Raw genomic sequence first — 24,949 nt, forward strand, 5'->3', positions numbered from 1 at the left:
CCGTGTAATTTTTTATTACAAAAACTATTAATGTTTTGATCGATTATACTCTATGCAATGTCTATTTAATCATGTTTTATTGTACATAATTATTTATGTCTTTTTATGGTATTTTACCGAAATAAAAGCTTTGACTGACTGACTGGCAAAGAGCTCCCCTGATCCCACTATCAGTCATTCGCACCCCCTTTGAAAGGGTGGGCATCAACATCATTGGACCCCAAGACAGCCTTAGACATCAGGTTTGTCCTGGTCTTGGTGAACCATGCCACCTGCTACCCAGAGGCCATACCTCTGAGGATAGTGACTGCAGCTGTAGTGTCTAGAGCTCTGATGGGAATCTTTGCCCATGTGGGGTTCCCCAAGGAGGTAGTGTCTGACAGAGGCACTAAATTCATGTGTGCTATATAAAGTCCATGAGGGATGAGTTTGGTGTAACCTACAAGTTCACCACACCCTACCACCCCCAAACCAATGGTTTTGTGGAGAGATTCAACAAGACCTCGAAGGGTATGATTATGAGCCTGCCTGAGCCCATGAGGTGTAAGTGGGACATTCTTTTGCCATGCTTTATCATTGCCTACAGGGAGGTGCCTCAGAAAGGAGTAGGGTTTAGCCCCTCTGAATTGCTCAATGGCTACCCTGTTAGTGGACCTCTGAGCCTTGTCAAGGACGAGTATGAGCAAGCTCCCAGAAAACCCCCCTAGGATGCGATCAGCTACAAGCTGGCCCTCCGCAACCAGATGCATCACTCCTGGAAAAATGCAAAAAGTACTTCGGAGGCCAGTAAAGAAGTTATGAACTCTGGTATGACCAGAAGGCCATTCTGGTGGAGTTTCAACCTGTCCAGAAAGTATGGGTCATGGAGCCAGTGTAGCCCAGTGCTCTCCAGGACTTCTGGACCGGCCCATACGAAGTGAAGGAGCAAAAGGGGAGTCCACCTACTTGCTAGATCTCCAGACCCCGTAGGAACCCCTTACGGGTGCTCCATGTGAACCACCTTAAGCCTTACTTCAAGAGGTCCGAAGTGAGCATGCTCCTCGTGACAGATGAGGGAGAGGAGGAGAAGAGAGAGCCTCTCCCTGACCTCTTTTCTGCCTAGAAACATGATGGGTCAGTGGAAAGTGGAGTTGATGTGGCCTTATGGCTAGAGTGGTCGACTTCAAAGGTCTCGGCAATAACGCTCAACATCCTGTGATTCTGGGCAAATCACTTAATCTCCCCGTGCCTAACAAAAAATGAATATGTCCGTCGGTAACAAAACTGGTGCTCATGTAAAGCGCTCTGATACCTGAGTTCTTCGGGTCGAGTTTCCGCTATATAAAGCTCTTAAATTCTTTTTTTTTAAAAGGTGTCAACCTCTCTTCTTCCCTGACCCCAGAGCAGCAGAGCGACTCTTACCGGTTGCTGTGACAGTTTACTTCTCCGTTCTCCCTCATCACTTGACCCACACACCTGTGCGTCTATGATATTGACACTGGAGACAGGCTACTTGTAAAACAAAATTTACAGATTGTCAGATAAGGTGGGGTCCAGTATCAAGGAGGAAGTCTCCAAGATGCTGGTGTTAGGGGTGAGTAAGCCTTCCAAGCCCTGGTCCAGCCCTGTGGTGCTGGTATCAAAGGCTGCCCCACTGGGCGCCACTCCAGAACTCCGGTCATCTGTGGGCTTCCAGGGATTCAGCCCTTCACCTACACTGATGTACATGACATCCTCGAGTTGATGAGTTCATTGACAGGCTGGGCTCTACCAAATTCATCAGTACCTTTTATTTGACATCAGGGTACATGCAGATCGCTCTGACTGAGATGGCCGAAAAGAGATCAATATTCTCAACCCCAGAGGGCCACTTTCAATTTCGGGTGATGCCCTTTGGCTTGAGAAATGCCCCTGCAACATTCCAGAAGATGGTTAACATGGTCCTGGCTGGAAAGGAGGACTTTTGCCTACGTAGACAATATTGCTATCTACAGTTCTAACTCGGAGGAACATCTGCATCACCTCAAGGAGGTGCTTCAGGCCATGCAATAGGCAGGCCTGACTATCAAGGCCAGTAAGTGCCTGATAGGGCAGGGTTCTGTGGTGTAATTTGGTCACCTGGTAGTTGGGGGCGAGGTTCAGCCCCTCCAGGCCAAGACTGATACTATCATGGCCTGGCAACCACCTAAAACTCTGACTGACGTGAGAGCCTTTCCTTGCCTCACAGGATACTACAAAAGATTTATTAAGGGGTATGGCACCAGTGTTCCCCCCTTAACAGAGCTGACTTCGAAGAAGCAGCCCAGATTGGTGATCTGGACTGAGCTTGCCAGAAAGCCTGTGATACCCTTCAGAAAGCCAAGTGTACAGCACCTGTACTCAAGGCACCTGATTTCTCCAAACAATTCATAATGTGGACGGACGCTTCAAAGCATGGTATAGGGACGGTCTTAGCACAGTGGAATGAAGATGTCCTACACCAACTGCTAGCCTTCATTATCAGTAGGTTACTTCCACAGGAACAGAGGTGGAGTGTGATTGAGAGAGCAGCTTTTACTGTGGTCTGGGAACTAAAGAAGGTGAGATGATACCTGTTTGGGACTCACTTCCTGGTTTAGACAGACCACAGGCCCCTCAGATGGCTCATGCAGTTGAAGGGTGAAAATCCCAAGCTGTTGAGGTTGTCCATCTCCCTACAAAGAATGGACTTTATGATGAAACACTGTCTGGGGTCAGACCACCCCATTGCTGATGGGCTCTCCAGGTTTTCCTGCTTTAGTGAAGAGATCTCCTAAGGGGTTGGGTAGCTCTCCCCACTTTCAGCTGGCGAGGATTTGACAGCCTTAGTGTGGTCTTCCCCACAACATTTTGCCTTCCTCCTGCACTTTTTTTGACCTAGTTTTAGCTGACCTTAGGACTCTGAGCCCTTTACCACTGCTAGCCATAGCTAATTTGCTTGAACTCTTTCCCTAAAACATAGTAATATTGCCTAATCGCCAATTGTGATATTTAATTTACTTATAAGTCCCTAGAAAGCTGCACCACATTTGCCCAAGGCCTGTAAATAAAATGCTGCTCGTTCACTTGCAGCACTTATTGTGCCACCCGCTTAAGTAGTTCTGTAACCATGGCTCAGGCCTGTCATTGAAGAGTATCTGTGCACAGTTAAAACTGCCATTTCAACCTGGCAAAAGAAACCATTTGCCAGGCCCAAACCTTCTCCTTTTATACATCTGTCAACCACAAGACAACCCAGAGGGCAGGGTGCAATGTATTTTAGAGGCAGGCCTTGTAATTTAAAGTTTTACATGTCCTAGTAATGAAAATCTCTCAAATTCGTTTTTCCCTACTTCAAGGCCTATCTCTCCCATTGGAAAACATTAGGATTACCTTGTTACATTTCATAAGTGTAATCCTTAATTGTGAAGTGATTGACTATTTGAGTTTGGCGTATCCGGAATCACAATTTGAAATCCAATCTTATGGTGAAATTGGATTTTAAATTGCAGTTCTGAAAACGCCACCTTTAGAAAGTTGGCATTTTCTTACTTTGGTCATTTGATGACTGCTGCCTGTCTCTGATCCCATGTCTGGGGTGGGTGCAGTTGGGCTTTGTGTATTCCTCTTAGAAATTCACACACAATGGGAGCTTAGGTGTGACTTGATAGGCCATCCAGGCATGACGGGCATGACGGGCGGGAGGAGCTGGTCCCAGCCTCACTTCCACCTGTCCCCACACAAAGGGCTGCTTAACCCCCTGTAATGAGTCTGGAGCCAGGGCAGGAAGGGAGGACCTCTGTGCACTTCAGAGGTATGTCTTTGAAGTCTTCCCCACTTCAAAGGCACAACTGGGTATAAGTACTGGACCTCTGACACCACTATTTCAGTATACTTCCGGACCTGTGAAGACTCTGCCAGGAAGAAAGACTGCTGTGCTGCTGAAGGGACTGCCACTCTGCTGGACTGATGCTTTGTTGGACTCCTGCTTTGCTGTTCTGACCATCTGACCCATGCCCTCCTGCCTGGGTGAGAAGGACTGGACCTCCATCACTTGAACTCAGTGACTCCAAGGGAGAGCTGGCTAGCATCCAGTTCTGAAGTCTCAGGGACAAAAAAGACTTCCAACAAACCTGCTTCTGCACCTAGGCTCTGTCATCAATGAGTCTACCCTGCAAAGTCCTGGACCCTTTGAAGAGGGCATAAGGTATATTTCCAGAGGAACCAATGCATCCTCTGCCAAGCTACTCATCTCAGAGCAGAACCAACACATCTCCTTGGGTGAGCGGTGCATCTTCAAGCAGAGCCGATGCATCGCCACTGCTGCATGGGTTGGACCTGTTGCAAAAGTCTTGCACCACACCAGCTTCCTGCATCTGGGATTCCGCATCGCCTTTGGAACCGCTGCTGCGCGATGCTTTACCTGGCACAAGCCCAAGCACCTTGCATCCCTCGTCGATGACACTGAATGTCTGCATCGCAGCTTCACTTCGCATCCTCCATATCAGTCTTCGCATCGCAAGCCCCGCTAACAGGATCCTCGACGCATCAGTATCTTGCACTGCTGCCTTGCTGCCCTTCAGAACCTACGCATCATCTCGGCTGCGTGATCCGTCTTCGCGGACCCACACAAGCACCCTGCAACCAGGATTTGTACTTTGATTCAGTGTGCCTAACTGAGTCCCTGTAGCTGTGCAGCGCTCCATCGAGTTTGGCCTGAACTTTTGATTTTATCATAATCCAACATGACCAGGTACCTCAAACAAGAGCTTTTTGCTTCTAGGTGCTATTTTACCCCATAAACGTTAACATTTAATATCTCAAGTTCTACTGATTGGATTTTTGTCGTTTTGGTCTTGTTTTATTTATTAAATCAATCTGTAATTTCTAACCTGGTGTGGAATCTCTTAGTGTGGTGTTTTCACTGTTTTACTGTTTGAAGTTTTGCACAAATGCTTTACTAATTGCTTCCAAATTAAGCCTGACTGCTCTGTTCCAAGCTACCAGATGGTGAACACAGGTCAATGTAGGATTGTCATGCTTCTTACCTTAAACTAGTATTGTGGTTGTTGATTGCCTATTGCTCATACCTCAGTTAACCAACAACCCCATTTCTATCAGTGATTGTGTGTAAGTGTGTATGTGAGAATCAGTGAGTATGAATGTGTGAGCAACAGTAAGTGAGAGTGAGTATGAGTAAGAATAAGTAGGTGAGAGAGGGGAAAGAGAGTGAATGTGAGATGGGGTGAGTATAAGTGAGAGGGTGTGAGTCAGTAAGAGTGTGTTTCCATGTTTCATGGCTGTGAAACTGTCTCTGGCCATGGCATACCCAAAATAATCTTACTAAAGACTTATGGCGACACCCAATATAACATACTGACACTTGCATATTGGGGATCATTCTTGGCATAAGCAGGGCAATATTCAGGCCCTGACACTCCTAGAAGTAATTCTTGGCATAGGGGGCCCTGTGGAAAAAAGATGGTACTTTCATACTGGAAGAAATTCTTTGCAGGGGGTACCTGTAGCAAAATTCTGGCGCTGGGATATTTGAGGTGATTGTTGGTATAAGGGAGGAAATTCAAGGCATAATGCAGGCCCTGAAATACTGAAAGTAATACTTGACAAAAGAAACTTACGGCAAACCTAGAGGTAATTCTTTGCCTCGGAGAGGGCAGTCATGGCATACTGTGGTTGAGGGACAGGTTGGGGGAAGCAAACCATGATAAAATGCTGGCTCTGAAATTCTGGAGGTAATTTAAGACATAAGGGCCTCCCATGTTATAAGGACAGTTTTCATGGCAACATTCTGATACTGGAATACTGTATCTAATTCTTGGCTTTAGAGTGTACCCATAACAAAATGCTGGCATTGGCACAGTGAAGGCAATTCCTAATATAAGGATAACTGTCTAGGTAAGCTTTGGAAAACATGGGCTTAACTCCTGGCAAGTATTCTGCCTCATCACTTTCAAAGATCACCAGCCGCCACTGAAATTGACATCAGAAGACTTTGTTTATTGCTTGACAGTTTGTATGTTATAGTGACTTGTCACAAGGAAACAACTTTGCTAATAGCCACAAGACACCCCTGCAGTGATTTTACCTCACTGCACATATTTAACCCCTTGCACCCTATACCTTTTTGGAAACAAATATATATGAAATTAATAATATAGCAAGTGAATAATCTATTAACACTTTCTGTTTAAACTTGACTGGGTAGAGAAATATATTACATTCAGTACTGGAAATTCTTTACTGTTTCTTTTCCTTTAGATACAGTGGAAGACAAAGACAGCGTAGCTGCCGAGGAACTAGGTAAACTCTAATTGCAGTTAATTTTGTAAAATGTTTTATTTTTCTTTCATCCTAACAGACAAATCCAGCAGTAAAACTCTTTCTTAAATATATGGAGTCATTGGAAATAGCACCAAAAATATCAAACCCCTCTAGTCTACTATTCTGAAACAGACCTTTATTCCGAAGATTCCTCACCTTTTAAATATTTCCCTGGCATCAGAATGAATCTGGAAAAGCTTTAGTAGTACCCTTGCGTGCCAGCCGGTGGCACAGATGGCTCTCTATTGACGTTGCTCTGCCCCGGATATGAATTGTGCCAGACAATATAGGTGACCCCCATGCATGCTGACCTCAGTTCCTTTTTTTCTGTCCCAAAAGACGCAGATCCAGAGCGCTTCTTCTCCCCTTGAGACACTTCTACTATAAAGTTTATACCAAAAACCAGTGTGCAAGGGAACTGTCACCTACCAAATCTACAAGGTTTAAATCCTGTGGGGAAAGTTGCAAACAAGTGTCTGTGACTGAGCCACATGATATTTGCCTGTGGTGCATGGGGTTGGAACATGATTCCAAGGTCTGCAGCGATTGTGCCTTGATGCATCCCAGGCCATTCGGGCAGGCCCGGACTGGCCGTAACGGGCACCGGGCAATCCCCCGGTGTGCCGCACGGGTGGGGGTCGGTTTTGGGCCCCTGGGGGCCGTTTTTGTTACAGGGCCGTTTTTGCAGCATAGCTGCAAAAACGGCCCTGTAACAAAATCGACCGAAAACCGACCCTGGCAAAGAGCTCGGCGGCACCCCGGGGTGCCGCCGAGCTCTTTGCCAGGGCCGGTTTTGGGTCCCAGTCCGGCCCTGCATTCGGGACTGGAAAGCGAAGCTCTTCGTGATGAAGCACCACAATGCACCACACTGGGTTCATTTGAGGTCTAAAGGTAGGTCCTGTCCCACTCCTGAGGTCACTCTTGTAACAGGTCATCTTCATTATCTTACTCCTCAGTCAGATCCAAAAAGAAGCACAAGACGTCCAAGTGAGATTCGGCCCTGCCACTCCCAATCTCCCAAGAAGGAGCAAGGGCATCGTCATGCCTCCAGGTCATGTTTTTAAAGTAGCTCAACTTCGAATTCGATTCCCACCCCTTGCTATGCTGCAACTAGAATTTTGCGGCTGCCAGTGACACTGTACCAAATCAAAGACTTCCATGCTGCGTTTTTTTGGTACATTACTGGCTCCATCTGGCGTGCCTGCAGGCCTCAAGGACCTGAGAAGCTTCCTAATTAGGCTTCTGGTAGTGAGTCTGCTCTCGCCACCATTTAGGCTCTCTGAATTCACTCAAGGTTCCGGACCAATTTCGGTACAGGCCTCTTTACCATCCTTCGGATTCTGACACAGAGCTTCTACTTTCTGGAAGCGCTCATGCCCTTCTTAATTTATTCGGCATAGACTTTGGTAATAGGGGTAAAGATGCTGGTAATGAAATTGCCTATCCTTACTTAGAGGATAACTGGCATGAGGACCTCCAAGATGCCAGTGGTCTGGACTCCTCCCCAGACACTGGACTAGTTCCCATCTACCTTGCCTCCCCCAGGGCCTGCCACAGAGGAGAGCGCCTCCTTTGCTTTGGTTATGAAGATGGCAGCAGAGGTTTTTGATCTTCAAGTTCCCACTCAGGAGGTTAAAATCAATGCTTTGATGAAGGTGTTGCAGCCTCGCAAGTCGAGTTCTGAGCTCCTGCTCCCATTCAATGACTCTCTTACTGATACACTCTATGGTACCTGAGCCAAACCCTCCTCACGTCTACCTGTGCATTGCCAGATGCCATCATCCTGCTCTAGGTGCCCCAGCTTTCTACATCCAGCACCCTACTCCTGAGAGCTTGTGGTGCAGCTTTCGGCCAGTAGAGTAAACCCAAGCTAGTTTCCTACTACTTTTCTGATAGGGAATTGAAGAGGATAGAGACTTTTGGTATGCAGTTTCTTCCTCTACGGTTGTGGCCTTTCTCTGATTGAATGCAAGCTGCATCTCAGGCTGCTACTCTCACGAGCTGGGGGACTCCATGGCTCAAGTATTGCCCATGGTCCAGGAGGAAGCCCATGCCATACTTTTCCTAGGCCATGCACGCCTGTTGTGGTCCAGTTCACCATCCATTGTGGACTGTATACCACTGACACCATTGTCAGGGTATTGGCACCAGTGTGGCGATTCGCACGCACACCTGGATGCGGTTCACTTACTTTTCATGAGACGTTCATACCAGTCTTATGGTCATGCCTTTTAACGACTTGTGGCTTTTTGGGGATAAAGTGCAGGATCTTTTGGCCAAAGGAGCCAGTGAGAGGGTACTGGTGCCATAAGTTGGTCATGGTTGCTATTCTTGCTACTTCCTGATGCAGATAAGATGGAGCCCTCCATACCATTTTAGAAGTTTGGCCTCTCCATGCATTACTGCAGAAGAACAAGTTCACCCTAGCTGAGGTCGTATCTGCTCTCTAGTCTGTATACTGGATGTTGGGGCTGGACCCCCAGGATGCTTATTTCCACAGGCGTTACCTGCGATTCACGGTAGGCCATGAGTATTTTCAGTTTGCTGTGCTCCCTTTTGGTCTTACCAGCCGAGATGTAGCAGTACATCTTTGGAGGTCGAGGGTTCCAGTTTTCCCCTTACTCGAAAAATGGCTGATGAAGGGACATTTGTCTATGGGCTATGATCCAATGTTTCAACCTTTGTATTGGATCTCGGTGAGGATGACTCTTTAGCTACTGGTACTGATGGCCTCCTGCATAATGCTGGTCAAGCACCCCAGGTGGCATTTGCAGGCTCTGCATTGGGACCTGAAGTCCCAGTAGGCACAGCACCAGGGGGTATCTTTACCTGGTCCAGATTTCGGCAGCTAGTGTAAAATATCTCCAATGGTGGCTGCAGGACAACGTTTGCATCAGTATTAGACTCCTCTCCATACCCCTTACATACGTGACCGATTCATCTCTTCTGTTTTGGGGAGGCCTTCTTAGAGAGGCGGAGATCAGAAGCGTCTGATGTCTCGTGGAGGCCCAGCTCCATATCATCGACCTGGTGTTTAAAGTCTTCCTGGCCTCCATCAAAGTGAAGCTGTTGCTCAAGGACAACACCACTGCCATGTAGCACTGTAGCAAGCAGGGCATGGTGTGATTGTGGACCTTGTACCAGGAGGTTTTGTGTCTATGGATGTGAATGGACTGCTGTGCAGTTTTTCTGGTAAAACATCACCTGGCCGGTTCCCAGAACTCTAGAAAGGACGAACTTAGTAGTTTTATCTGGAGGTTGTGTATGGTCTTTTCTGTGAGTGGACAAAACCCTGCCTCTATTTTTTTTGCCACACCTCAGAACATGCAATGTCAGTACTTTTGCACGTTGGAGTTTTCAAGTTGTCTCGATCTGAGACGCGCTCCACGTATAGTGAACCTTGGTACGCCTGTATGCCTTTTAGTCGATACCTCTCATGTCCCGAGAACTGAAAAGGTTTAGAACTGACGGGGCACAACTAATTTTAGGGGCTCCAGAATGGGCACAGAGAATATGGTATCTAGACTCCAGTGCATGAGCATCTGTCCTCGGATCAGGCTGCCCTTTGTGAAGTTCCTTGTCGCAGCTGCAGGGCATGGTTCTGCACTTGAACCTGCGCATCCTACACCTCCGTGCTTGGAGATTGAGCAGCATCAGTTGAGTGCCTTTCACATTTCTCCCAAAGTTTTTGACGTCATCTTGGCAACTAGGTGCCCTCAACTAAATCAGTATACGCCAGCTGTTCAGACTGACGCACTCCATTACAAGCTGTAAGAAGTTTTGAGTTTTCCCTAGCCCAGCAAGGCCTTGCTTCGGGCATGGTTAAAAGGTACCTGTCATTTATTTTGGCCATTTAATGGTTGCTGGACCAGCCCTTACTACTTAAGTCACCTGTTGTGATGGGCTTCCTTAAAAGGTTACAATATGTGTTCCCCTTCTCCATTTGTTACGCCCCAATGGGATTAAAATTTTGTCCTCATATGTTCACCTTTTGAGTCTTAACACAGTTGTTCTCTTCGGCTCCTTATTCTCAAGGCAATCTTTTTTGGCAAGGCAAGTGAACAAGTTACAGCCCAGTCTATCAACCTTCCTACACCACTTACTTTCCAGACAAGCTGGTTCTGTGGGCTTGAACTGCCTTCCTTCCGAAGGTTGTGACTCCCTTTCATGTTGGTCACAATATCACTCTTCTGGGGTTCTTTGCTCCACCTCACCCCTCTGGGAAAGAGGAGGGACTCCACTGGCTGGATCCGAAAAGGCTCTCAGCTTCTATCTTGATCATTCCAGAAAGCACTGGGTGGACGATCAGTTCTTTATCGGATTCACTTGAGTAAAGAAAGGCAAGGCTGTGCAAAGGAGGATCATCTCTTGTGGGATTGTGCTCTGCTACACTTTGGCAAAAATACAATCTCTTGACAGCTTGCGGGCTCATTATACCAGAGCCAAGGATACTACCACTATTTTGGCATTCAGGGTGCCTGTCCTGGATATTTTGCCAGGCAACTTCTTGGGCATCGTTTCATACATTCATGAAGCACTACTGTCTGGACTGTCAGGTCCGTTGGGGAGGGCATTTTGTCCATTCGATCCTTTAGGACTTTTTGGTTTGAGCTAGTTCATAGACCCAATGCATGAAAGTAACTCATGTCAGTGCGCATGGATGGTGCCTATGTAGGCCCGCACATGTCATAACCAGTGTGGAGCAACATCAATACAGAGCCAGATCCGGTCTGACTCCTGGGGTAATACGCAAAAGGTGAGGAATCTGTAGTTAGACGTCTCTACCCGAAAGCATGTTACCGAAAGACAGTAGCTGTTAGAGTAAAAAATTACACTTAGTGCCTAGATACACAAGATACAAAGTAGGAATGCCAAAGCCTGTAAATACTGCCAATCATCACCACCTCTGAAACAGCAGAACTTCTATAGAACACTAATATAGAACACTTGTCTACACACACTCCAATGTACCTCAGAACAACACTGGGGAGTTTGCAGATTCGTACCTCTTACCACAAAATGTGTATCACCACTTCCATGCATGGGGTGGGGGCTCTAGGTGGTCCCTGGGACCCTCTGTGACCCCTGCCAAAGGACACCTTTGATAGGAGGCTCTAAAACAATTGCTTGGTGGTGAACAGTGTGGCTCTTGACTCTTTTCCTGTGTACTCACATTGGTAATGAGGGGCAGGTGCACAGGCAAAGATATTCTCTCACTTGCCTGAGATCACATACATGAATGCAATGTGTCCTACAAAAGGGGTCATGAAAAGTCATTTGTTTTTTTCTATATAGAAAAGTGGCTTGGAAAAACAAAATACAATCCCAAATATCCATGTGCGCCTCAACACTTCTAAATCAACTCCTTATATCCACTAGTTTCACCAGGTTTACAGATTACATGTGCTGCAACTATTACTATTTGCTTTGAGGTGATGCTAACTTCTACATTTAGCCCAAATTCTGAGTTCAAAAGTTTGCAAAGCTTTAATATGCCACTCAATTTTAGACCAGTTAATTTCACACTACTCTAAATAAGCATGCTAGTATACTGTGTGACGAGGAAATCCCGTTTTGTAAAAGTTGTTACTGATAAACCTCAAACTCCTATGTTATTGAACAAGTCATTTAATAAGTAAATATTATCTTCAGACAAATGCAAACAATTGTGCTTGGATTTCATGTTCTGTTTGTATGCAGGTGGCTTAGCATCTCAAAGACAATTGTTGTATATATTGTAATTACACTATACTTGAGAACCCGTGAAGTTAGTTGCATGCATATATTCTACTATGATGAAGGGAAGAAAGTGAAGATAGGAAACACAAGTTGGATACTATATATCAGCACAAATACAAAGATACCAAATTTTATGGAAATCATGGGTCCAATGTTGCAGATGATCAAGACAATCCAAGAGGGTGCAGTGGCATGTCATGGGCTGAAAATATAGGCTCTCCCTGTAAAGTCTTGCAGACAGAGGAGGAATTGTTTGAGGACATTCTTGGAGGTAGGAGTGGTTTAAATCCACCTAGTGCCCAGTTGGACTGTGTTAGGTTGCCAAGTATGAATGAGTACAGGGATTGCAGTGAGGCATCATCAACAAGCTGCTTAGAAGAAATATTTTTCATGTTTTCTTTTTTGCAGATTTATGTAATACAGTTAAAAGGAAGGAGACCCTGAATGAAACCTTCTGGAAGAGTCTTCGTGGTCAGATCCGTTCCAAAATAACAGAGACCCAAGTGGAGGACAATTCTGAATGGTCAGTCAATAATGCTGGATCAGCAGGCAAAGAAACAGAGATGACATGCTTCTGCATAAACCAAGAGTTCAGTAGTGGACCAGACAGCCTACAGTCTTTACTGCTGTTCTTAAACTGTAAAGCATACCAGCCATGCTTTAAGGACCTCTATGATTTATCATACTCATTCTTAAAAAACATATTTCATGGCTATTCTGACGAAGAAGAGGTTGTCCGATATCTCAGCACAGTCAGGGAGGCAGCCAAGAAGGCAAACATGAATTGGGCCCTAATAAGAATATGCTTCCTACTGGGCAGGCTATGCACAAAAAAGCACAAATTTTCACAAGCACGTGTGTATTTGGAAGAAGCTTTAGGCGTCATTAGAGGAGAGTTTAGTGACATATTTCTGGTTGTTGCTCTCTACACAAATCTTACTGATATCTACTTGAAACAGAGTTACAGAGAAAAATACTTGCCAATTTTTGATAAGGTGGCTTCCCTGCTCATGGTGATCCCAAACTGCATTTGCAGTTCGAAAATGGAATCAGTCTTACTGAAGTATGCCCTAAAAAAGGCTGTCTTGAGCCAAGATCAAAATTCTGAAGCCAGGGCCTGCTTTCTATTGGTGAAACTTTACACTCATTTGAAACAGTATGAGGAGGCATTGCCATTCCTAGAAAGGTTACAGACATTGAACAATTCCTTGCATTCGAACAACATGATTTCATCTGTGAATTGTTATTTCAAACTTAGTGATGTTTACACACACAAATGTTTACCTCACCTTGCACTGAGCTGTGTAAAAGCTGCTTCTCACAGATCTACTACATTCATGGGTTACATGAAAAGCGTTGAGTGCATCCTTAAAAATGCTTCAAAACTCTATGGGCTGAAAAAAACTGGTCAGATTTACCCAACACAAATTGTACCCTACCTCAGGTTAGCTCTTTCATTAGTGAACGCTGAAGAGGAGAAGAAACTCTCTGGCATCCTCTGTGCCAGTTTATCAGAACTGTATGCATGGCACAAAGAATACAAGAAAGCCATCAAATGTATGAGAAAGGCATTTGACACAGTAGCCTTCAGCGACCCAAATGAAGTGAGGAATTCTTTAGTTTCACTTGGTTGGTTGTATATTCTTGATGGACAAAACAACATGGCACTGGATATTTTCAGTGAACTTTTGGAGTGTGAGAACAGTACTTCCCAACAGTCAGGGGTGATTTACAATCTAAGTGCAATAGCTCTTAGAAAGATTAATGAGACCAAGCAGGCAGCTGTGCATTACTACAAAGCTCGCCACATTTCAGAAGAGATGGGGAAGAGGTCTAACCAGGCTATTGTTCTTGCAAACATGGGGATTCTGTGCCTTCATTCACATGCCTATAGTCTGGCTGAACTCTATCTAATAAAATCCACGATGATGTTTTGTAGACTTCAGGACAAGAAGTCCAGTACTGACTTTATCCAAGTCCTACTTCTGCTGGGCCATTACTATATTAATGGGAGCTACAAAGAAAAGGGAAGACTTTACTATGAGTGGGCCTTGTTGGTCGCCATCGAAGCAAACAACTTTGAAAGTAAGCAGTTTTCCTGTTTAGTTTTGCTAAAAGTGCATAATATATTTTCTGTACATTGTATGGTCAATTTTGTTCTAATATTGATATAATTAATTCTCTTCCATTACGTATTTAATGTGTCTTGTGAATCTGTTGTTCACTGATAGAAAGAGCATAAGGAGTGTACTTCAGTATTCATGGTGTTGTGAAGCATGTGTCATATATAATGTTATGATCTGTGTATTGATATGGGATGTACTATTTTGGTTTTGGGAATGTGCTTGCTCAGTACCAGAAGCAATAACCATTGACATGTAACATTAAAGGTATGACTATAAAAAAAAACTGAAGCTATTGAGAACATCTGATCCAATACTGGGGGTTCTGATTGGTTAGTGTAATTTAAGGGAAGCAGAAATAGAAAATCATCAAAGAAAATATGGATACACTAATTCTGCCAGGAATGAAGTCACTTCTTATTTTGAGTATCACTAATCATTGAGAATCCACCATGCTAACTCCACAAGTGTACCACAATGTCTTTTACATTTTTTGTATCAAGGGGAATAAGCTAAATTGTTTGCTATTTCCAAGTGAAAATCCTTTTAACAGAAACCTGGTGGAAATGTCAGAAAAACAGTCCTCCATACAGGGTGGGTCATGTAGTTCTACTGATGGCGTACCTCCTCACTAGAAGTATATGTGCATCGGGCCTATCATACTTATAAAAATGCAATCTTGAATATTGGGGATTGTCAGAAATTCCTCCTGTAGATTTTTATTTTGTATTTTTTTTAAAATTATTTTCATTTACATTTTCATAATTAACTGCAACTCAGCACATAGCACAAGTGAGGTGGCAAGAAATAATGTATTTCATATTTCTAGAGCAGTATACATTTGTATATGTCATCTCTTCGTTTCATTTATTCTACATTAGCGTCATACACCGGGTATTGTATTTCTGTTCTAGGGCTTTCCGGTGCCTGTGATAAAGTGCCTCCTGAGGGACTGTCTTGGCATTCTTATCCTTTCATCTTGTGTGTGTGTGGGGGGATCTCGCCAATTGTCTAGTTGCCTATAGGGGTTGCAGGAGGTATGTCTTGAGGGGATCCCATATGTCGCGGGGTCTGGAACTCAATGGTAATAATTCTGCATATGTGGTAAGCTGTTCCTGGCAATATACCAGATTCTGTAACCATTCCTTAAATGTAGGGGCTCTTCCCCTTCCCCACCTGCACACTACTCTGCGCTTAGCCATGAGTAACCCGAGTGCCACAAACCGCCTGGTTGTTATTTTCACTGTTTCTGTATACCCTAGTAGCCCATTAAGTGGGGTGAGGCTTATATGTGTTTCCACCATCTTGAATAGGGCCTCTCCCACCACCTTCCAGTTCTTACAGATAGTGCTGCACGTCCAGGCCAGGTGAAGGAAGTCTGCCCATCCACCCGCACCTGTCACAGTTGTCAGAAGCTTTTAGATTATACCAATGTAGCCATGCTGGGGAAAAGTACATCCTGTGTAGAAACTTAAAATGAATGATCCGTAATCTGCTACTAGACGTTATCATTTCGGTCTGCTGAAAGAATGTCTTCTAGCGGATATCCTAGCTCCATTTCCCAACCCTTTCTTGCATCATTATTGGTTTCCGTTTGCAATGTAAGGATACTTCTGTAGAGTCTTGATACCGTGTGAGACGGGCAGTCAGCCTGAAGCATGTTGTGCAGTGGGGTTAGTGCAGGTGGTTCCTCTGGGAAGTCTGGGGTAGGTGCCTTAACGTCTTGCCTTAGCCTTATGTACATAAAGATCTCAATGGGTGAGGGAGTGTGTTCCCCGAAGAATTATTCCATGTGTCGGAACCTCCCCTCTACATACAGTGTCCCCCATGTGCGCAGGTTATGTCAGTGCAACATACGGCGGCACACCGCTTCGTGAGTTACTGGAAGATTATGTTGGTAGTCTAATGGCAGCTCCAGTGAATACGCCATAGGTGCCCGTAGCTTCTTCGCAATACTTTTCTAGGCTTCGTTCATACACGCGATTGTGCTGTCCCCACCTCCAGCCTCCTCTTGGTCGACTCTAAGAAAGTCGGTAAGTGGTATGGGTGCCATGTACCCCTGTTCCACCACAAGTTGCGGCATGGAGGGAGGGGGATTATACCAATATATTACGTAGTGCGCTTGTGTGCTTAAATAATATAGTTCTGGATCTGGTGCTTCAAATCCCCCTTTAAAAAAGGGCTTTGTCAGAGTATCCCACTTGATTCTGGGTTGTTTACCCCCCAGGCAAGTCGTATCAGCTGGCTTCTCAACCTCTTGAAGAACTGGCATCCTGGGGTGTATGGAATGTTTATGAACAGATACAACAATCGAGGTAGGATCACCATTTTCATCAGTGCTATGCGCTCGACCAGGGACAGAGGCATTGCAATCCATTTGGTAATAGAGTCAGTTAAGGATTCCAACACCCTGCCATAATTGGCTCTCGGTAATTCCTCCTTATTCCTGGTGATGATTATGCCTAGTTAATTAAGGTCTGTTTCACACAACTTCAATTGTGGTAAGTGGGAGGATTTGTGATTCCTCCCTATTGATTGTGATTCAGTAAAGCACTCCACATCTAATGAATTCACTGAGTATATCATTGAGGCTAATCTGGTGTTCCCTGAGATATAACGTGATGTCATCTACATAGAGTGGCACTAGTTTATGTCTGGACGGGTACCTCAGCGCATATTCCCTATGGTTGTTGCCAAAGGATAGCTGCCAACGGTTCCACCCAAGGGCGAAAAGAAGGGGGGACTGTGGACATCCCTGCCTAGTGCCCCGAGTTATGTCAAATGTGGGGGATCGTGCTCCGTTAGTAAGCAGCTTCACCATCGGTTTGTGGTATAATAAGCGCATCCACGCGATGAATCTCGAGGGGAAGCCCATGCTTCTCAGCACCGTTATCAAGTAGTCCCATTCCAGGGAGTTGAAAGCTTTTGTGGCATTAAGGAATACTGACACGGCACTAAGCTCCGGATCTATGGCGTGAATAATGGAGAACAGCATGCCCAAATGGTGCAAGGTGGCTCTGCACAGGATGAAACCAGCCTGATCCAGGCGCACCAGGCCGTCCATGAGTAGACCGAGTCGATTTGCCAACAGTTTGGCAAATATTTTCACATCACAATTTATTAAAGATAGGGTCCGATATGACTCGGTACAATCAGTTGACTTGCCTGGTTTCCAGAGGGAGATAATGAGGGCCTCTCGCATGGTGTGCTGCAGGGTTCCCAGCTGCAGTACCTCCTTATATAGTTGCTTTAGAAAGGGAACCAGTATATCTAATATATGCTTTGTAAAATTTGTCCGGTAGCCCATCTGGACCTGAAGCCTTGCTTGACCCCATTTGCATGGTGGCAGCTCCGATCTCATCTTCCTCAAACTCAGCTGCGAGGAACTCCCATTGCATGTCATTCAACCATCCTAATTCTACTGCACCTAGGTAGGTATCTGCATCTATTGGAGTAGATCTTCAAGTGGAGTATAACAGAGTAATATTTCCAGAAGGCCTGCAGTATTGCCTCCATGTCTTTCTGGGGTTTCCCTTCTGGATCTCGGACTTCTACAATATAGTTAGAACATCGGGGTGTTCGTGTCAATTCTGCCATCGCTTTTCCCAGCCTCTCCCCCTTCTCGTAGCTCATGGCCCTGTAGTATTTTCCACGAAAGAGGCTTTCCCTCTCAGCCGTGTTTTGGTACTCAGTGAGTGTTTTTCTTATTCTTGCCTGTATTTTCCCATCCTTAGCTATACGTAGGCCTCTTACAGTCACTTTCAGTGCTTCCCATACTGTTGCCCCAGTAGGGCACCGATTATATGTTACGCTTAAGGAAATCCTTAAATTCCTGTCCTAGTTAAGTCCTGAAGGGGACATCCAGCAACGCTCGTGTAGGGAGACCCCAGGATATGTAATTGAAGGGATTTCCCGGGAGTCATCTGCATTTACATCGGGAAATGGTCTGAGTATGTTCGCGCTAGGTGCCGTGTGCATGTTATCCACGCCACCATTCCCCTGGATACCAGCCAAAAGTCTAGCCGCGACCAGCAGGAGTGCACAGTGGAGTGATGTGTCCCTTCGCTGTGTGCCTGGTAGGCGACCCGCCATATGTCAATTAGTCTGTGTTCTTCCATATTCTGCTGCAGTTGGCATTGAGCCCTGGTATAATGTTGTGGCTGGGGATGAGAGCGATTGAGCTCTGGTTGTATAGTCAGGTTAAAATCCCTCCCCAGATAAAATGCGTGGAGCCTATGCTTATGATCACCCCCCACAGAGTGGGGAAGAATTATTCGTCATCTATGTTAGGGCCATAGCAGTTCACTAATGTGACTGACTGTGATTCCAGCCTCCCCAATGCCACTCTGTACCTCCCTCGCGGGTCATTTATAGCTCCCTCTGCTACAGATGGTGTGTTCTTCTTTAATAAGGATGGCAGTCCCTCTCGAATACGAGGAGCACAATGAAAAAATACCTGTGTGATGTCCATCTCGCAGCGAATGTGGCACTGGTTGCGGGGGCCTTGTGTGTTTCTTGAAGCATGGCTATGTGTATGTGGTGCCTATCCAAGTAGGCCAGGAGGTGGCTTCTCTTGCGCGGGTCCCCCAGTCCCCGGATGTTCCATGTCACTAAATTCAGGCTTGCCTGCTGCCCACTACCTTCCATGTATGTTTGAGCTACTAAGGCATGATGTCTCTATGCCTTTCCAGGGGCTGGTGTTGCCTTGGTCTTGGTGTACTCCTCCAATTACGTTCTGAGCTGCTCTATCTTCGCTTTGCGATCTCCTAGCCCCCCCACATCGGCTTCCCCAACATGCTGTGCACTACCCCACCTCCTGCCCTTGCCCTCTAAGGGTCCAACATGCCCTTATAATGAACAAACATCGAATTATTACAAAATATAGGTTACTCTGAACTATGCCCATAGTTGGCTCATGTTCTGAAGGATCTGTGGGAAAGTTCGGATTAACAAAAAACTCAATAAGGAGGGAAATGTCAACATTGAAATAAGGAGAAAAAAAAACCAAATAACAGAAAAATAATGTCTTAGGGGGAGCAGTCCAATTGCTCGCTCCTTTAGTAGAGGGAATTCCTGCTTGGGCTTGTCACCTAGGGGGTGAAGCTGAGCCCCTCCCAAGTATTACTACATGGGTGGAGGGTGTCTCGGATTTTTTAATAGTGCACCTGAAGTGTTCCATTTTGGTTAGGGGCGCTGGCTTTTTGTCGATTTGTGCTTTAGCACGTCATCTCCGCCTCAGTCTGTTGGTGTTCTTTGCCTTATAAGCCCTTGGACAGTTATTTTTGGGTAGTTCACTGCATGCAACCTTTAGTGGGCGTTGTGAAGTGGCACAGCCTGGGGTGCGCCATATCTGAGCTTTGCGTGAACATTCCTATTGTGCGCTTGATTGCACTACTCTGTCTCTGCTTTTGGCCGGTGAGTTTCCCTTGCTGCGCGGGAGTCTGAATTTCAGGACTTGTTGCGGAAATGTGTAAAAATGTTGTTTGCCCTGATGTGTGATCGGGCAGGGTAAAGCATAGCATAGGTGATATTAGCCTGCTGCAATGTTTTCTTAGCTGGTAGGAACTTTTTCCAAGTTTCTTGGACCGTTAAAGTGAAGTTGGGGCCCTCAAACTTCAAGGGCTGTTGTTCCCTGGCCTGTCTGATTGACACCTACTTCGCAGGCTGCAACAACACGCCTTTCAGAGCCGCCTTATAGTCTGCCGCTGTTCATGATGCCGGTCTGCGGAGGGGCGGGGAGGCAGGCGGGTGCTACCACCCGCTGCATTTCGCTAATTTCCAAATTGGACCAGTTACTATTGTCCCGTATTCAGCTGGGTGCTCCGCTCATTCCCCCGCTTGCCCCCAGCCTCCGTACCCTGTATTCAATAAGGTGTCGGCTGTGCCTTGGTGTGCCTCCAGCGACCACACAGCAGTCAGGGCCAGGATCGCGGTCTCATCCTCTGCTGCTTCCCCAGTCGGGAGTTTGTCGCGGGCTCACGGATTTTCCCCTGCTGCCACTCACCACTCACGTCTCAAAGGCTGCAGCCACGCTCCTCTCCTCTTCCGCGGCCCTCAGCACCCAAGCTATGCAGTTGGGGCCGTTCCGCTGTTGCCTGGTGTATTTAGCCGCTCTTTCCACCTCACCACTTCGTCTCCTGCGATTCACACTTTCTTTCAGACCTCTACAACCTCTTTAGGTGCAGGATTGTGTTGTTTAGGTGTCCCGGACTGCAGGAGCCTCACTACTGTGTGGCCATCTTGCTAGCCTGCTCTCTAGCGCCCTCCCCCCAGAAATTCCACAAGTAGATTTGTCTCTTGGATTTAACTCTGCACATGAAATTGTCTATTGTGAAACAAATTCCAGCATCTGATTTACAGAAAATCTAGTACAATTATTGATGTCATGAAGGTGGTGAATAGAGAACTAGCAAGAATCCATTTATTTGCAATAATTTATGAACTCAAAGTATTCTACTTTCTTATGTTTTTCAACCTTTTTCACTAGACTCAACTGTTACCTTTTCACAAGGATTGTGAAACAATCCAAATAGTTGAAGGTAACTGTGTTTTTACTCGTGGATTGCTATAGGTGCATAAGCTCTAATGTTTTCTTTCGTGAGGTAGTTTTATTAATCTGTTTTAATCAAGTGCCTTTCAAACAATAACATTCAACTTACACATTTTCATGGTTATTTTATTTAAATTTTTTATTTTTACATTTTATTTATTACCAATCCATAACATGTATCAGTACAAACATTCTTTTAAGCAAATAATAACCAACAGTTAATGATGCGATACTGCCAAAACACAAAAGGATACTGTACAAATTAATTTGCTACTTCATATGCCCGATCATGGGCCCCCATATCTGTACACCCAATTTTCATCTCCGTGCAGCCCTAAGGGAATAGAGGCTATATTCAAGATTGTAAACAGCATATAATTTAGCTCTCCATATCTCAAAAGTAGGAGCATCCTTCTGTAACCAAACTGATGCAATACATAACCTAGCCACGGCTGTGGCTATAAAAATGAAATCGCAAAACTTATACACCCTATGCCCCTGCATGGAGCTATCCTGACACCTAGTAATATTACTTGTGGTGAGATTTTGATTCTTACAACCGTAATCTGAGTCAGGAACCCTTCGATGTGTCTCACAGTTGTGCTAGAAAGGTGCACGCATAAAAGATATGTACAATATTAGCCTTCTCCTCCTCACAGCGAAAGCATTTCCCTTTGTCCATGCCACCCCATTTTAACATTTTTGTGGGGGTATGATACAGACTAAATATCGTTTTATAATGTGTGCTTTTAACTTGGCTGATACCAACATTTTACAGCAATATCTATAGCATGGTCCATAAGTACCCCTTGCCGCCCCAACTGACTGCTCCATATAAGATTTTGTGCAGCCAGGTTGTCCTGCTGTATATCCAGCATACAGTTATATAACACACCTATATTATCTATACATCTTATTGTCTCAGCCAGGAGATTAGGCTTTATCCCTCTCTGCTTCTGACTTATATATAAAAAGTCTCGAACCTGCAGATATTTGAAGAAATCGGTTTTGAACAATGAATGTTTGTCTGCCAGGCATAAGAAGAGAGACCTTCGTTGTCGTACAAATTACCTATTTGCCTTATTCCCTTAGATCTCCATCTGTCCATTCTCCTATCCCAAAAATCAGAGTGTAGCAATGTTGTTGCATCCGTAGGTGTAAAAAAACATATCCCCTTGATCTGAAGGCTATTCCGCAGCGGCTTCCAAACCTTAAATGCCGCTACCACAACTTTAAACCGGATATTTTTAAAATAGCTTGGCTCCAGAATCCTAAATAAGCAGTTCTTTGTTGTAAAATACAAGCATAGTAATAAGAATGTGAAATTAGGGACTGCCCACCCCCCACGCTTATGTGGTAGTATCGTGTATTTAAGTGCTCTACTAGACTTGCCCAGCCCCCACATAAACCTGTCACATATTAGTTGTAATTTTTGCAGCTACGCCCGTGCTGATTTGAGTGGCACTGCCCTAAAAAAATATAACACTTTGGGTAGAACCTTCATTTTAAGGACATTACACCTCCCCACCAGTGAGAGGTGCAGGCATTCCATACGCTCTAATTCTTGCTTAATTCCAGCAAGAATGGGCCCCCAGTAGGTCTCAACTAATTCCTGCAGACAGACCCTGATTTTGACCCCCAAATATGTAACCTCATCATTTACCATTGGGTCACCTGGACTGGCCGCCTTGGTGCAGATAATCTGTGTTTTAGTTGGGTTGAGTTTATACCCTGATACCACACCGAACATATTGGTGAGTCGTTATATCTCTGGGATAGCTGCAGCTGGGTCTGGGGTCACTACTGTGATATCGTCTGCATAAGCCAATACCTGGAACTGATGCTGCCCACATACTACAGTGGTAATCTTGCTGCTTTCTTCCAACATTGTTAAGAAAGTATTAATATACAAGGCAAACAAAAGCGGACATCACTGGCAGCCCTGCCTTGTCCCCCTAGTTATATGAACCGGAATTAGACTCCTTACCCATTATATATATCCTGGCAGTTGGAGACTTATACATAACTTGAATGGCCAAACCCCATACTGAGTAATACCACCCATAGAAATCTCCAGGAGACACAGTCAAATTCCTTTTTGGCATCTAGTAGTTCCAGACCCAGCGTATTATGTTGTACCTTTGCCAGGTCCAACAGGGTCACTACCCTGTTTATATGATTGACCGTGCCCCTGCCCATTATGAAACCATTTTGGATGGCTGGAAAACAAAGGGGTGATCACCTGTGACAATCGTGTTGCTAAATCCTTGGCATAGAGTTTCCTGTCGCAATTTAATAGGAAGATCAGTCTATGGGAGCCCGGGAGAGCCGGGGGCTTGTCTTTTTTTTTAATACAATAATGTTTGCCTCATCCCAAGACGCTGGAGCATTTCCACACTGTGCATCTTGTAGAGTAGCCAGCATATCACCCTCAAGCTCCTGAAAAAATGTTTTATAAACCTCCAGCAGGAGCTTATCTGGCCCCGCCGCTTTACCACTAGCTAATGAGTGTATTGCCTCTTCAAGCTCATACATAGTAATGGGGGTATCCAGCATTATCTGTTCTTCCCGACCTAGCACCGCCATATCTAGATTTTGTAACAGCGCCTCCCCAGTTGGACCATCACGATTGCTCCCAGCATACAACAACTCATAAAATGCATGAAAAACATCTAGAATCCTGTCACTCGTTTCCACTATCCTGCCCCCTGAGTCAGTCATGGTGCTGATTCTTTGTGCCACTTTCTTAGAACGTAACCTTTGTGCCAGACATCGTCCTGTAGTTTCACCATATTCATAGATCTCTTCTCTAAATAACTTGCATTTACTAGCTATTAACTTACTCCACACTAAATTAATGTTGGCCTTACAGCGAGCTATTGTAGTTTGCAGCGGATTTATAACAGCACCGGAAGATATCCCTTGCATAAGCTTTTCCTCCGCGATTCTAAGATCATCCAGGAGACCTTGCATATTAATTTTGAGTTGTTTCTGTCTGAAGAGTCCATAGCTGAGAGCTTCCCCCTGAATCCGGCCTTTCGGGCATCCCACACTATGGCCCTGGACGTCGAGTCTCTATTAATGTCCAGAAACTTCACTAACCAAGTTTTCATTTGGGTGAGAAACAGAGTGTCCAGCAAGAGTTTTCTATCAAAGAAAAAGGATCTTGCCGAATTAATTCTACTGATGGTGGGGATATCCAACAGCAGCGGGCAGTGTTCCGCGGAAATCCTCGGCCACACCTGCATCTTAGCCCCCGATGTAAGTGCCCTTGGCATAAAAAAATATTCCAGCCAAACCAGTTTATTGTGTAGGTATGAATAAAATGTAAATCCTGGATCCGGATAATTCAGGGTATGCCACACATCAGCCAATCCGTGGTCAGCCACTAACTGCTGCAATGACCTAGAAACATTGGGTTTTCTACCCCTGTAATTGTCGTTATTTAACTCCGATTCCTGACAGCCCAAATGAATGTTAAAATCACCACACAAAATCAAGGGAGTAGGCCATAGTGCCAACTCGACATTCAGCCCTTCCAATGCTGATGCCTCATCTAAGTTCGACCCATAGACCAAGCACGAACCAAACTTGTCAGCCCCTACAGCACATTCCGTAATAACCTATCTACCATGATTATCAGACAATATCCTTCCCGTACCCTGAATCCCCTGCCTTGCCAAGATAGCCACTCTCCTGTTTGTGGTAGCCTGTAAGGAACCGGCAATTAGTGTATAGCCGAGCTCGTTCAGAACCCTCCGTTTACCCCACGGGATGTGTGTTTCCTATAAACATAGAATATGAGGTTTCATTAACTGGAGATCAGCCCCTACCCACTGCCTTTTTCCACCACTATTCAGCCCACATACATTAAATGAATATATACGTATCCCTAGAGGTGTCACCCTAACCCCTATATCTTACTGCAGCATTAAGCCAGCATGTCTCTTCTACTAATATTAACAGACATAACAAACATAAAGCTGTCCAACTTCCTCATGATATTGATTGATCTTTTCTCCCCAGAAGCCCACATTCCCCATCACCCTCACCATGCCCACTCACCCCAACCCAACCCTGTGCCCCCCACCCTATCACCCTACCCCCTCTTCCACTACACCCTCCACCCCCCTCCCTTTCTCACAAACGAGGCAATAGGACCCAAGGTCCCGTGAGATAGGAAGCTCCTATGCTGCCCGATATACCCCCCTCCGACTTG

The 24,949-nt window shown here is 45.3% G+C and overlaps 1 protein-coding gene across 3 annotated transcripts in view; it reads left to right on the plus strand.

The window, feature by feature from the left end:
* Positions 1 to 24,949, plus strand: part of SH3TC1 (SH3 domain and tetratricopeptide repeats 1) — a 256,428-nt gene that overhangs the window by 150,034 nt on the left and 81,445 nt on the right. For 2 of the 3 annotated variants that reach the window (XM_085642478.1, XM_085642480.1), the window contains exons 11-12: positions 6,256 to 6,297; positions 12,466 to 14,142. In XM_085642478.1, coding sequence (XP_085498604.1) covers positions 6,256 to 6,297; positions 12,466 to 14,142 — 1,719 coding nt within the window. The remainder of the gene's footprint in view (positions 1 to 6,255; positions 6,298 to 12,465; positions 14,143 to 24,949) is intronic. The other variant, XM_085642479.1, reaches the window with a different exon arrangement.

The sequence above is a fragment of the Triturus cristatus genome, chromosome 2_2 (assembly GCF_964204655.1).
Source record: "Triturus cristatus chromosome 2_2, aTriCri1.1, whole genome shotgun sequence".
Classification (NCBI taxonomy): Eukaryota; Metazoa; Chordata; class Amphibia; order Caudata; family Salamandridae; genus Triturus; species Triturus cristatus.